Below are 13,899 nucleotides of genomic sequence, written 5' to 3' on the forward strand. Positions count from 1 at the left end.
ACTATTTGTCTTGGGATATAATATATATGACCATGGGAAAATGTTTAGGAACATAGAATTCAGAGATCATTTTGTCCATCTTTCATTTGATAAATGAGGAAATTAAAGACTCAGGAAGTTAATTATTTTGCCTAAAGTCAAGCAGATATTAAGCAGTAAGGATAGAACTGGAAGCCAGGCCCTCAGATTCCAGATCTAGTGTCTTAATCACACACTAAATTTGAGTTCCTCTTCCAGGTTTACCCTCTTATTTATGCATAGTCCTGGCCAAGCTTCCATTCTTCGAAATGGCAGATTTATAGTCCCCTGACATAGCTTTGTTTCCATGGGAACAGACCAGAACTAATCGATTTTGTCTGTAAAAATAATAATAAAAATACCCACATGGAAAGAGAATATTGACTCTAACACATAATAGACATATTGAATCCACTAGATTTGTGCATTTCTGTATGTTGGGAAGAGCTCTTTCAAGTACTGTGGTCAGTGGGAGGAGGGGTTTCCTACCCTGCACTTCAGCAATGAGCAAAATATCCAGGATTGCATTTTGTCAGATTCAAAATTGGTCTAACATTCATTAACCAAATACATTAATTTACATTAGCATAATCATCCATATTTATTAAAATGATGCAAAATGTTGTGTTATTTGACTTACAATATGATATCACAGTGCCATCTAAGAATGGCAAAATGAAAGGAGACATAAAATCCATCTATCAGTGGTTATCAGCATACAGCACAGATGCTTTTTTAATGACAAATCAGAGTCTCAGTACAGTACAAAATGTCAACTATAGCCAGGAAAGGCAGGCAAAAATAGAATGTACTGAGTATCTTCCATCAAAACCTGTCTCGTTTTCAGTCTGTAGTGATACATCAAAGACCCTGAAATACTCAGATGAAATCTTCATATCCAATGAATGTAAGGTACTTAATTGAAATAAAATGTTAAACAAGAATATTAAACTCAAACTGAACTTCTGCTGGGCAGCTAGCTGGTGCACTAGATAGAGTTCCAGGCTTGTACTCAGGAAGATCTGAGTTCAAATTTGATCTTAGACACTTACTAGATGTGTATTACCCTGAGCAAATCACGTGTTTGTCTCAGTTCCCTTATCAGCAAAATAAGCTGGAGAAAGAAATGGTAAACCGCCCCAATATCTCTTCCCAGAAATCCCAAATAAGGTCTTGAAGAGTCGGGCAAGACTGAAACAATTGAACCACAAATTTTTGCTAACAAAATCAACCTCATGAAGGCACAGTGATTATCTAAAGCAGGGTTTCTTAAACTTTTTCAACTTGTGATTCCAAGGGACCCCAGTTATATAGGTGATTGAAACAGGCAAACATTTACTGATGATAAATTATAATTTCATGACACCCCCCCAACATTCAGTTAGGAGACCTCTTTTAAGTTACAAATCACATTTTTAAAAGCTGGGAATAATACTGTTTATCCAATAATAGTAGTATACTTGGTAAACTCTAAGATGGAATATATAATGGTGCTTTAAATGTTTTTTAAATATTAAATATCTTAATAAAAATTTCATTTACATCCATGAAACTGGTTGTGTAGTTAATAAATGTTATATAATAGTGTTCACAAAATATTCTATAATGGGATTATTTAAAATTATATTACATATGTATATTATATATATATATATGCCCCATTTGTTCCTCTGATAAGAATATATTTTCATCATCTTTTGTTGGAAAATTGAGGTTACTAAGAAATGTATAATTAGATTAAGCAATTAAGATCTCTTTTAAGGCAAGAACCATGTCTTATTTCATATTTTTATCTAACCCAGTGCTAAGAAAAGTGCTCAATACCTTGAAATTGAAATTAGACAAAGGAAATTTATCAAAGTTGTTCCATTTAGTAAGTTAGAGTGAATATTTGTTCACTTTTAAATGGAATATATATATGTATGTACATATATATATGTATGTATAGTTACTATATCATGACATCAAGCAAAACAACTTTTACAAGTCTTAATGTTTCTCTAAGGAGAAAAGTTAATGAAAATTGAGATTTCCCAAAATATCCAGTCATAGTTCTCAAATTTCGATTTTTTAGTAGTTTTAGTAGTCCAACTCTTTATATCCCCCTTTCCCAATTTGTAGATTTTTGGCAAAAATACTGGAGTGGTTTGCCATTTCTTTCTCCAATTCATTTTAGAGAAGAGAAAACTGAAGCAAACAGTACCTTGCTCAGGGTCACATATCTAATACCTGACACCAGATTTGAGCTTAGGAAGATGACTTCATTCCAGGCCCTGTTCTCTATCCACTCTGCCACTTAACTATCCTCATATTTATTAATACTACATAAATGAACCTGACATGAGTAAAATTTACTGCACTGAAGCTTTGAAGTCATAGAATTTGCTACCTCTAAAAGCAGACTGGAATTTAAAAACAAAAATGCTTTATGATTACTTCAAAATGAACATCAGGAAGACACAAAAATCTAAACAAACACCTATTCACTAGTGTTTACTAATTTTAAAAGAATTTTCTCAGACTTGCACATTGTGTAGATCCCATTTAGTTTCTATTTCTTAGCAATATTTAGGTGTTTTGACAACACTTCTGCCTCTTCTTTTGGAGAATATGGCCATTCACTTTTGCCTGCTGATTTTGGATGTTCAAAGTTTTAATCCACTGGGCTGAGCGACTGCTGAATGTTATTGTGTGTCCAGTATGGGTTAATAATGTATGAAAGGGTAATCCATCAAGGAGAAGTTCAAAGTATAGATGAGCCAAACTGTTATTTAGGTCATCCCAGTGCCCAAAACACACTAACCACATGTGATACATCAAAAATATGTGTTTGTGATTATCTTTTTTATATTAGATAGTACAGTGGACAGAAGGCTAAACCTGAAATCAGGAGGGCCTGAGTTTAAATGTGACCTTCCTTACTTTGTCACCATGGAAAAGTCACTTACTCTCTATTTGCCTAAGTTTCCCCATCTATAAAATGAGGATAATAATAGCAACTAACTCATAGGATCATTGTGAGGATCAAATGAGATAATAGTTGGAAAGTGCTTAAAAGTAAGCTAATATTGTTATTGTTTTCCTTTGAATTATGACATTGAGTAAGGAGTTGAATTTACCAAGTGAATTTTGCAATGCAAAGGATTTCTTTAAATTGAAAATTATAAACTTCCGAGTCAATCTATTGAAAGAGCCTTCAAAGAAATATATATATATATATATATATATACATATATATATATACAAATTTTCCATCAAATTCTCTAACCCTGCAAAACTAGCTACGTTGCAGTGACACACATGACTACTTATAAAAAGAAACATCAACGACCTAAATACTTAGATGTGGCTAGGAGGGTAAAGGTACATTTCCATTCTAATAAAATTGCTTGGGTGGCACATAAAGCATGAGTCTACTCTTTATTAATCATTGAGAGCTTTCTAAATTGGATTCTTATTTTATTAATATTCTAGGAGATCCTGGTTCAGTGAAGAATGATATTTATTGTGAAGAATTATTATGAATGAATATTCTAGGAGATCATGGTTCTGTACTCTTGCCAGAGTACTTTTGCATGCATTTTCTTATTAGATCCTTACAAAAACCTATGAGCCAAGAAGAACAGCTATTATAATACATATGTTTAAATATAATAAAACAAAGTTTCAAATTTGTTCCAGGTCTTGGCCAAGGTCATATAACTAGTTAATCATGACCTGGTTTTAGTTCCTCCAATTAAATACGTGGATACTTGAAATGTGCAAATCATACCAAACTTTCATTTTAGCTTCTGATACTAAAAAATGCCCCATAATTGAATATATGAAAGTCATGTATATATAACCCAATTGCCAATTTGGGTCTGTTGTGCATCAGTTTGGTTTGAATGTTAAAGCTGACTGAAAAAAAATTCATTCTATGAATGAATGTGTCCAAGGAACATTGCAGAGATGTAGTAAAGAATTGCTAAATTTCTGATTTGTTTTTAAAAGGTATAGGCCAGTGATCATCTAATTCTTCTACTTCATCAATCATTTTGCTAAGATAAAAGCTTCTTTTTCAGTCATAAAACAAAAATTCCTTATTAGAATTAATGTAATATAAAATAGTATTTTTGATGTGGTTATATCTAGTTTTTAGCAAAGATGATATTATTAAACATATGCTTAGGCCATAAACTAAAGACAATGATTTAATATAAATATAAACTTTAAAAGAAACTAGCTTGATGACCCTTGACCTCTCAGAGAAATATTGATTTCAACATCAGCTTAATCAATTCAGTGAGTAAAGCCACCCGTATAATTTCTTCTTGTGGGGAATTATTGATCAATGGGGGGAATAATAATTATAGTAGTGATAATAATAGTTCATATTTAAATAGTACTTTATGGTTATGAAATAGATAATAGGACTTGGAGCTTGAAGTGATTTCAGAACTCAAGGCATCCAGTCTTCTTATTTTGCAGATGCAGAAATTGAAGCTGTAGAAGAGATTTGCCAATAGAAACATAGGGAATAAGTAGCAGAGCTGGGATTGGAAACCAATTCTGATTCTGAACTCTATGCTATACATATGACCTAATGTGAACAGAAGATGAAAAATAGGGGAGAAGGGGAGAGATAGAGGTGTCGTCAAAAATCAAGAATTGGCTCTATTTGTAAGGCTTATGAGCACATATCCTTTACCAGAAGTAAATAACCATATTTCTGTATTTCTTGGCTCAAAAGCCAAGAACAGATGTCTTGTGAAGTTGATTTATGGAGAATCAGATTGAACAGTAATAATGTTTACAAGTTAAAATTGTGGCACAGCACTAAATGATCTACTTAATGTTTATAGTGACTATTTTTTTATTTACTGGCAAAACCAGATGAAGCATTAAATACTATCTTGGTTGAATTTTCCCCCTCCCTTTTTCATTATTTTTCTCCTAACTGGTATCTATTTTCCCTGTTTTTATCCCCATAGGAGATTCTTATGCGAGAGGCTAAACGAAATTAAATTTGCAGGATGAAAAGATGGCACAGGCACTGCTGGTACCCCCAGGACCTGACAGCTTCCGCTATTTTACTAGAGAATCTCTCGCTGCTATTGAAAAACGCTCTGCAGAAGAGAAAGCTAAGAAGGCCAAAAGAGAACTTAAAGAGGACGATGATGAGAACAAACCAAAGCCAAATAGTGACTTGGAAGCAGGAAAATCTCTCCCATTTATTTATGGAGACATTCCACCTGGAATGGTGTCAGAGCCCTTGGAGGACCTTGACCCATACTATATCAATAAAAAAGTGAGTCTTTGGGAAAGTTATCCTTACTAATCCTTACTAACCCTTGCAGTGCATATTGCCTATAGCATTCACTTGCATTGACTACTTATTATGTGCCTGCATTAGTCAGCTCTGCAAATGCACCATAAGCATTTTTCTTTTGATAAAGACTTAGCTTGTAGGGAATTTTCATGAGAAGATTCTGGAAGCAAAGTATAATAAAAATAATTTATATAAAATAACAATCAGACTTTGTTTCAGCAAGAGCTATAGGCAAGAATAAAGTTTCTCCAAAATATACTGCTCTGTCTATATGCATTCATAGCAATTTAAATGTGTTAAATTAAGGTTCATATCAGTGGAAATAGTAAAATGCATTTATTAGTGTACTTACTAAGTTAACTTCAAAATATTTAAGTATCTCACGAGCAAAAAGAGATATTTCTAGCTCTAAATATTTCTATATGTATTAGGTATTTGTCCAGAAATATATGCTTCTCATTTTAGAGTTTGAATTTTTTTAAATGATTTCTTTGCATTAGAAAACTGCTTTGCAGCAGAAAACTACTTAACATTATAGATACAATTTATGCCACCCTAAATGAAAATTTAATAACATTTTCTCAAAGGTATTTTTTTCAACCTAGAATATATATTAAGGTCTGCAACATATGACTAGACAGTCTCTAATATCACTTTAAAGGAAAATATGAAGGAGAAATAAATTAGAAAATGAATTTTTAAGGAATCTAAACTTTGTTATGTAATAATTATTTCTCTATATAATGCTGAAGCAATCACATAATTTATTAAAATAGTCAATTAAAAGAAGAAAAAAGGTTAAAGTAACAGTTTGACATTTTGCAAGAAAAAAATGACCATATGAATTTGTTATTTTTCACTTTGAAATGTTCTGACATTATTCAAATGAAATTTATATTTCACATGTGTTTTCACACATATAAAACAAATCTAGTCATAAAATGAAGATAAAAGAATAATTACAGTTTACTATTAGAGGTCTAACCATTAAGTACCTGCAAAATAATGGTACCCATTCTGTTTACAACACATATAAGAGAGGAATTCACTAAACATACAAATAAGTAAGTGAGTAAATATACATTATAATATATACCAGTGTTGATGTTGACACCTCATCAGCACATTCCTTATGCTTCAAACCTATGATTGGAGAGCTGACATCCTGGAATGCTGGAGTGCATAGCTAAGAAGCTGGTTTGAACTGGTTCTATCTGTTCTAAAACCATTTTAAATTGGTTCACATGATTTCAAACCACTTAAGTCCAGAGCACTCCAATCACTGATACAACTCATCAGTACTTCAGTGTACTTTAATCATCTGATTAGAGTGCTGAGTGTGAAAAAAAAAAATCGATCTAAAGCCAATATTTAAAAAGAACTCGGGATATCACTCCTTTTACTTAATTCCACTGTCCCCCTCCCCCAGTTTATCAGAAAACAGACAGCAGTTATACCTGACTTTCCCCTAAACATTAAATTGCTATTCTACCTAGGAACTTTCAATTTAGCTTAATTTTTTTTTGGCGGGGGGAGGAGAGAGAAAGGCAACAGCTGCTTGTAGTATAGTTTTTCAAACATTTTCATTTTATTTCTTCATAATTTGAATTTATCTTCATAATTTGCTCCTAAGAGACAGTGCAGAAAAGCTTGTTGAGAGCACTGAGAAGCTCATAAAGCCAGCATGTATCAGAAGAAAAACAACCTAGATTTTAGATTAGCACTCTTATTTACCACATCAATCCCTCACTTTCTCCACTTTCTTCCAGTAGTAAGAGATGTCCTCTAGCTTTCATTAGCAGTTGAAAAGTGATTCTCTACCTTTTCCTTTTCTTGTCGTCTGAAAATGCCTAGTTATGATTTAGGATAAAGCCCAAAAATTTATCCAGAAATAGTCTGGAATTCTTTTTAAACATGTAACAAATTTTTCCCTTTCATAGACTCAAGAGCTGTTTGATTTGTTAATTTAAAGCCTTGGATTCATAAGATATGATCAACAGAAATAGCTTATAAAATTCCACAAAGTGTCATTGGCACATCAAATTTGATTCCTTGGGTGGTTCAGTAGATATTGAAATTTTTTTTTAAACTAAAAAATAAAAAGAATAGTAACCATAAAAGGGAGAGGAGGGAGTTGCATTCTATTTCCTTTTTGGGGGGGAAGAGGAAGTAGATAGGAATTGTATTAGGGATCACTATTTAAATCCTTTCTTAATGTGGCAAATTAGTAGATTAAATTATTTCTTTATAGCGATTTATATTCTCACTCTAAACTCAATTTGATTAACAGTGAATTTTATATTCAAATGTTCTACTTAAAACCTGGAAAAACTGATTTAGATGTTTAACTATTAATACTAAATTGCTAATAACGGTTTGGTCATGTATACTTATTGTGTATCTAATTTATATTTTAATATATTTAACATCTACTGGTCATCTTGCCATCTGGGGGAGGGGGTGGGGGGTAAGAGGTGAAAAATTGGAACAAGAGGTTTGGCAATTGTTAATGCTGTAAAGTTACCCATGCATATAATCTGTAAATAAAAGGCTATTAAATAAATAAATAAATAAAATAATAAAAATTAAAATTAAAAAAATACTCAAAAAAATACTAAATTGCTAATATTATGAATTTTGGGAAATCATTTAACAGATTCTCAATTATAGTATTTTTTAGAGTCCTCTGCTACCTTAATAAAGTTGATAAATGCCTGTTGGATAATCTCTTCACTACTGAAGAATATTCACTAATATCACCCTTGTTACATAATTGTTCAAACATATGAAGTGGAATTTATACAAAACAATTTATTAGGCACTTTGCCAAAAAGTATGGTCTTTAAACACAAAAGGACATTTAACAGAGAAACTAGAGAGTATGAGCAGAATATTACATAACAAATGAGGAACTTCTAAAAAGAATAACAGCAAAAGAAGCCATCAGAGAAGTAAGTATATGATAGAAAAAGTGGTCATGAGTTGAGACTGAAGGAGAGGTATTGATATGGATAATCTAAGATCTAATCTATTAGATTGTTAAACCTTATTTTTTTGTAAATAAAGCTTCATACTTCTATAAAATTGTACATTGGCTATATACATTTTTCTTATGCATGCCTATCTTCAGTTGTTTATTATTATAATTCTTACATTTTCTTTTTTTTTCTTTTTCAGACTTTTATAGTATTGAATAAAGGAAAGGCAATCTTTCGATTCAGTGCCACATCTGCCTTGTATATTTTAACTCCTCTCAACCCTGTTAGAAAAATTGCTATTAAGATTTTGGTACATTCATATCCTTTCAGAATGGTTGTTTTCTATTTCTAAAAATCTGTTTTTTTAAAAAGAAAAATGCATTTCTACATTATATATGTAGAGAGTGCCCTTGAAATCAATAGCAGTTTGTTGGTTTAATTTGTACTTCAATTCTTTGTTCTTCTGTTGATGCATAGAAATGTTGACTGCTGAGATTATTATTGAACTACCTTTTCATATACCCAAATAAATAGTGTTATTCTTCCTTTTCCCTCATTCCACCAATCCAGTAAGTTTCCAAGTCTTATCTACCTCCACATGTCTAGCATCTTTCCCATTCTCTCTGTCAATTTGATTATAATTCCAATTATGTATGATCACCCACAATTACGTCCTACTTGGTCTCCCTACTTTATGGCTATTCCCTCTCCAATTCATCTTCTACACAACTGCTAAAATTATTTTGTTTTTTAAGCACTATATAACCATGTGAGCCTAATGTTCAATAAAAGCCAGTGGCCCCTTGTTATCTGTAGGGTCAAATACAAACTAACATTTAAAGTCCTTCACAAACTAAATCCACCCTAACTTTCCATGCCTATTATATATTGCTTCCCTTAACTTACGCTTTGGATCAACCAAATTGGCCTCCTTAGAATTCCTCTACTTAACCTTCAAGTTTTGACTCTGTACCTTTGCGCAGCAAGGAGAGAGAGACACAGAGAAAAGGAGATGGTAAAAGAGAGATGCACATATGTACATGTATACACATATGTATGTATATGCACATGTACATGTATATATCTCTATCCCTAGGTATATATATGCATATTTAGGCAGTATATATCCCATATAGTTTATGTGATAGCCCAATGAGTTTATCTAAATGTGGTTCATGGAGAGGCTTTATAGATATCCTTGTAATTTTTCTGCGCTCTTTCCAAGGGAAACTTTTCTCCCTGTCAGGAAAGGAGTAGTAAAAGGGATTATAAGGCTGAATACTCGGCTCTCCCAAGGACTAGAACCAAATCTTATCTACCTCTTTTAAATATTGTTTGCAGATTCAAGCTGCTTTCCTAGTCACTATTCCGTGGAGAAAAAGGGATACAATAAGCTTTTATCTAAAAGCCTGACCCGTTAGCATTAAATGCTGTATATATAAGGACTATCACAAAGATTGACTAAAGAGTAAAACCATTTATTTAAGCAGACAGCAAACAGAAAGCAGAGAAGTTATACAGATTAGAATGTATGATACAAATAAATTCTTTCTTTGGAAGCAAACTGTCTCAGATCAGTCAAGAAAGAAAAGCCCTGATCATATAGAAAAATTCTCAGAAGTCTCTAAAGAAGCAATCTGAATGTCAGGGACATGTTGGAGATATAGTTTTTCCTTCTCTGTTTATGAGTTTCTTTCTTTGTAGAGAATGAAACTACCTGTGATCCCTCTAAAAGTAGGAAGGAAGGAGAATTTTCTCCTCTCTTAATCTTTTACAACAACTTTGCCTCTTACACAAGTATACAGCATCAAATCATCATTCTTGCCACCAGTAAGGAGAGTCTTATGCATAGGTCTGAAGCCAAATTTACACTCGTATGTTTATATATTGTCCCCCCTTATTGAATGCAAGCTCCTTAAAGGCAAGATCTTTTTTATTTATATTTCCAGCATCAATCCCAGTACCTAGCATGTAAATAATTAATAAATAGTTTTTTAAATAATTAGAATGTATTTACTATCCTCAATTTATTCAGTGATATTGCTACACCAACCTGCTTGTTGTTTCTCTTTTACATCAGGACATCTCTAAAGCTACAGGTTCAAAAACAAGAGTTAGTTGATACTAGGTTATATGAGTGAAATAAATCATATAAGAACAATACTAGTTTGTTTATACCTTTTTATTACCTGCAATAAAATCTTTAATGAAGTATTACTAACAAAACAATCAGTCCATTAATCAACAAGTATTTATTAAATACTTGGCATGTGCCAGGCACTGGGATAAACACTATGGATTCAAAGAAAGGCAGAAACAACTACTGCCTTTGTTATGAATTCTAATGGGGGAGACAACATGAAAAGAATGAGGACTTACTAGATATACACAGAGTAGAGGGAAGGTAAACTCAGAGATGGCAAGTAGGAGAATCTCCTGAAGAAGGTGAAAATGAGCTGAAGGAAATAAGAGAAACTAAAAGATGGAGGAAAGGAACCAGAACACTCGAGACATAGGGAAGAGCCAGGGCAAGGAAATGAGAGATGGGATATTATAAAAGAGAAACAACAAATGGATCAACGTAGCAACATCACTGAGCAGAGGGGAATAAAATAGAAGTGTCCTGGAAAGGTAAAAGGGCCAAGTTATGAAGAATCAAAGAGAGAATTTTATATTTCCTCTTAGGGGAAATGGGGACGAACTGGAGCTCATTGAATTATAGACATATGTTTTAGAAAAATCAACTTTGGCAGCTAAGTGGAAGATGCACTGGAGTAAGGAGAGATTTGAGGTATAGAGAGCTCAATCAGAAAGCCAATTTTGAAATGGTCCAGAAAAGAGGTGATAGGAGCATGAACAAGGCTAGCAGTTCCAGAACTGGAAAAATGTGGATATGTAAGAAAGATGTCATGAAAGAAAAACCAAGATGGTTTGGGAGGCAGGGAATAAAATAAATTCTATCTTAGACATATTTCAGTTGAAATGCCTATGGTACATCCAGTTATTGATGTGGGACTATAGTTCAGGATAGAATTATGGATGCATATGTAGCTCTATATATCATTTATATGGGAACTGATGGATTCAAGAGATGTCATGAATGTAGATTATAGTGTTATTGTGACTATCATCAAAACATTCAAAATTCAACAGTTTTCACCATGGATTTGGCACCATACTTGGGTGTTTTGAGGAGTGCTACACATCTTTTCCAGAGAACTTCTTCTAAAATAAGATGCAATAAGAGAATAAGAAATGCTTTGGCTAGTGTAGTGTCCTAAAGTAAGAACAATTTATGCAAACATATAAGTTGCTATCAAGTGTCAATAATCGAAGTCTAACTTAACTAATTTGTACAAAATTACATTTTTCTGTCCAGAACAAATGACTACTTTTCTATTCTTCCACAAATGGAGATTGAGGTGGGGCACAGGGGACTAAAAATGACACAATAATCCTTTGCATATATAAGATACTATAAAAAGTAATACGTGATTGATTCTGGCTTCTGATACACAATTTTTTTTAAACTAGAAAGTGACTATTTGCATACAGAAAATTTATGACATCCCTTATTTAATTCTTAGTTATACAGAATTCAATTTTTTGTGTTATCAGATACACAATTCAGATACAATCAGATACACAATCAGATACATTTTCCTGTCCAGAACAAATGACTACTTTTCTATTCTTCCACAAATGGAGATTGAGGTGGGGCACAGGGGACTAAAAATGACACAATAATCCTTTGCATATATAAGATACTATAAAAAGTAATACGTGATTGATTCTGGCTTCTGATACATAATTTTTTTTAAACTAGAAAGTGACTATTTGCATACAGAAAATTTATGACATCCCTTATTTAATTCTTAGTTATACAGAATAAATCAATGTATTTATTATCTAAACACTCTCAACTTTCTATATTGCAATCATTAGTCTTTGTATGGAAATAGAAAATTAAATTATGCCTACCACTCAAGTTACATATTTAAACAGTATTTTATACATACTAAAAGGGTCTTCTGACAGAGTCATCTGGCACAGTTCACTTGAATGAAAAATTCCCAATGAATTTTAAAAGGGGTATAGATAATTCATAATCTCTATAATTTATGGAACAAAATGAAATTACCTTCCAAGAATTTGTTCTGGGCATTATTGTTTTTTAAGATTAACATTAAAATAGAAAATGCATATAATTATTTGAGCAGTTAAAATTTTTTTAATCCTATACATAGGCCATTTGTCAGTATCCACACAGTTATCATTGTCCTTATTTTACTACAGCTATTCATATTTATTCTTTAACTATAATCTACTTTATTCAGCATGCTCATTATGTGCACTATTCTGACCAATTGTGTATTTATGACTATGAGTAACCCTCCGGACTGGACAAAGAATGTAGAGTAAGTGGAAATTATTCTTAGATATATTTCTTTGACTTTGGCCTTATTTTCTGAACCTAGGTTGTATATCCATCCTCATAATTCCTTATCTGCTGTTTCTTTGATATGTAAGAGAATAGGGGGTCAAGTATATAAGAAAGTAGGGAAATATTCATTTATTTGAGGTGGGTGTTTTTCCCCAGAAGGATTCACTGAATTTTGGTGCCATATCAACATTTGGTATTCTAAAAAACCAACAAACAAACAAATAAACAAACAAAAAAAAAAACTAATGAAAATGAAATGAGTATGCACTTTAGCCCAAGAATATATTTTTATCAATTTAAATAAAGCAAGACCTAAAGCTTTATGCATCTTAATGATGAAAAGTATTTTTCCTAATGAAGATTCCTATACCATCATTATGGTTTTTAAAGGAGAGTAAAAGCAACTTAAAAAAAAAAGCCTTTCCAAGTAATGCAATGTCTTTTTTTTCCAAGATGTTTTTCCTGAGTTTTATTAGCCGTTAACTAGATCATTATAGCTCAAATTTATAAAATGTTTTAAGGTTTGCAAAGTGGTTTTTTAAATATTACATATTTTTCTCCCCACAGCATCCCTGGGAGACAAAGGGTTATTATCTCCATTTTCCAGATAAGGAAATTGAGATATACAGGGGGTTAAAAAATTTAATCAGTCAAGGTCACACACTAAGTGTCTAAGACTGAACTTGAACTCAGGTTTTCTTGATTCCAAGTCCAGTGCTTTATCTACTGTGCTTACCTAGCTATTTTTAAAAAATATATTATTTTATTTTCCCCCAATTACACATAAAAACAATTTTTAACATTTGTAGTTTTTTTTTTAATTTTGAGTTCCAAATTCTATTCCTCCTTATTTCTTCTCCCCCCTCCCTCAGATAGCAAGCAATCTTCTTGTTACCTACCTATTTTAAAGAAAAGTATTCTTGGTATTTGTTCACAGATCTTCATGCCATTAGATGGAGAATCTAAAGTTATTTGAACTGTTGATTTGTGTATATGTATATGTTGTCAAGTCAGAAATCTTATTGGTTGGTCTTAACAGACAATCAAAGGCAAGCTATTTTAATCTGCAACAAAACAATCCTAAACTAGGATTTCCCATTCATAACAAATGTATTTCTTTAAATTCATTTAGCAGTTAAGCCCAATAC

The 13,899-nt window shown here is 32.2% G+C and overlaps 1 protein-coding gene across 1 annotated transcript in view; it reads left to right on the forward strand.

Moving 5' to 3' along the window:
* Nucleotides 1-13,899, forward strand: part of SCN3A (sodium voltage-gated channel alpha subunit 3) — a 134,209-nt gene that overhangs the window by 35,484 nt on the left and 84,826 nt on the right. Inside the window, exons 2-4 of the mRNA XM_031960554.1 lie at nt 4,992-5,308; nt 8,507-8,625; nt 12,636-12,725. Of these exons, the coding sequence (XP_031816414.1) occupies nt 5,042-5,308; nt 8,507-8,625; nt 12,636-12,725 (476 nt within the window). The 5' untranslated portion in view covers nt 4,992-5,041. The remainder of the gene's footprint in view (nt 1-4,991; nt 5,309-8,506; nt 8,626-12,635; nt 12,726-13,899) is intronic.

This window comes from Sarcophilus harrisii, chromosome 3, assembly GCF_902635505.1.
Source record: "Sarcophilus harrisii chromosome 3, mSarHar1.11, whole genome shotgun sequence".
NCBI classification, from domain to species: Eukaryota; Metazoa; Chordata; class Mammalia; order Dasyuromorphia; family Dasyuridae; genus Sarcophilus; species Sarcophilus harrisii.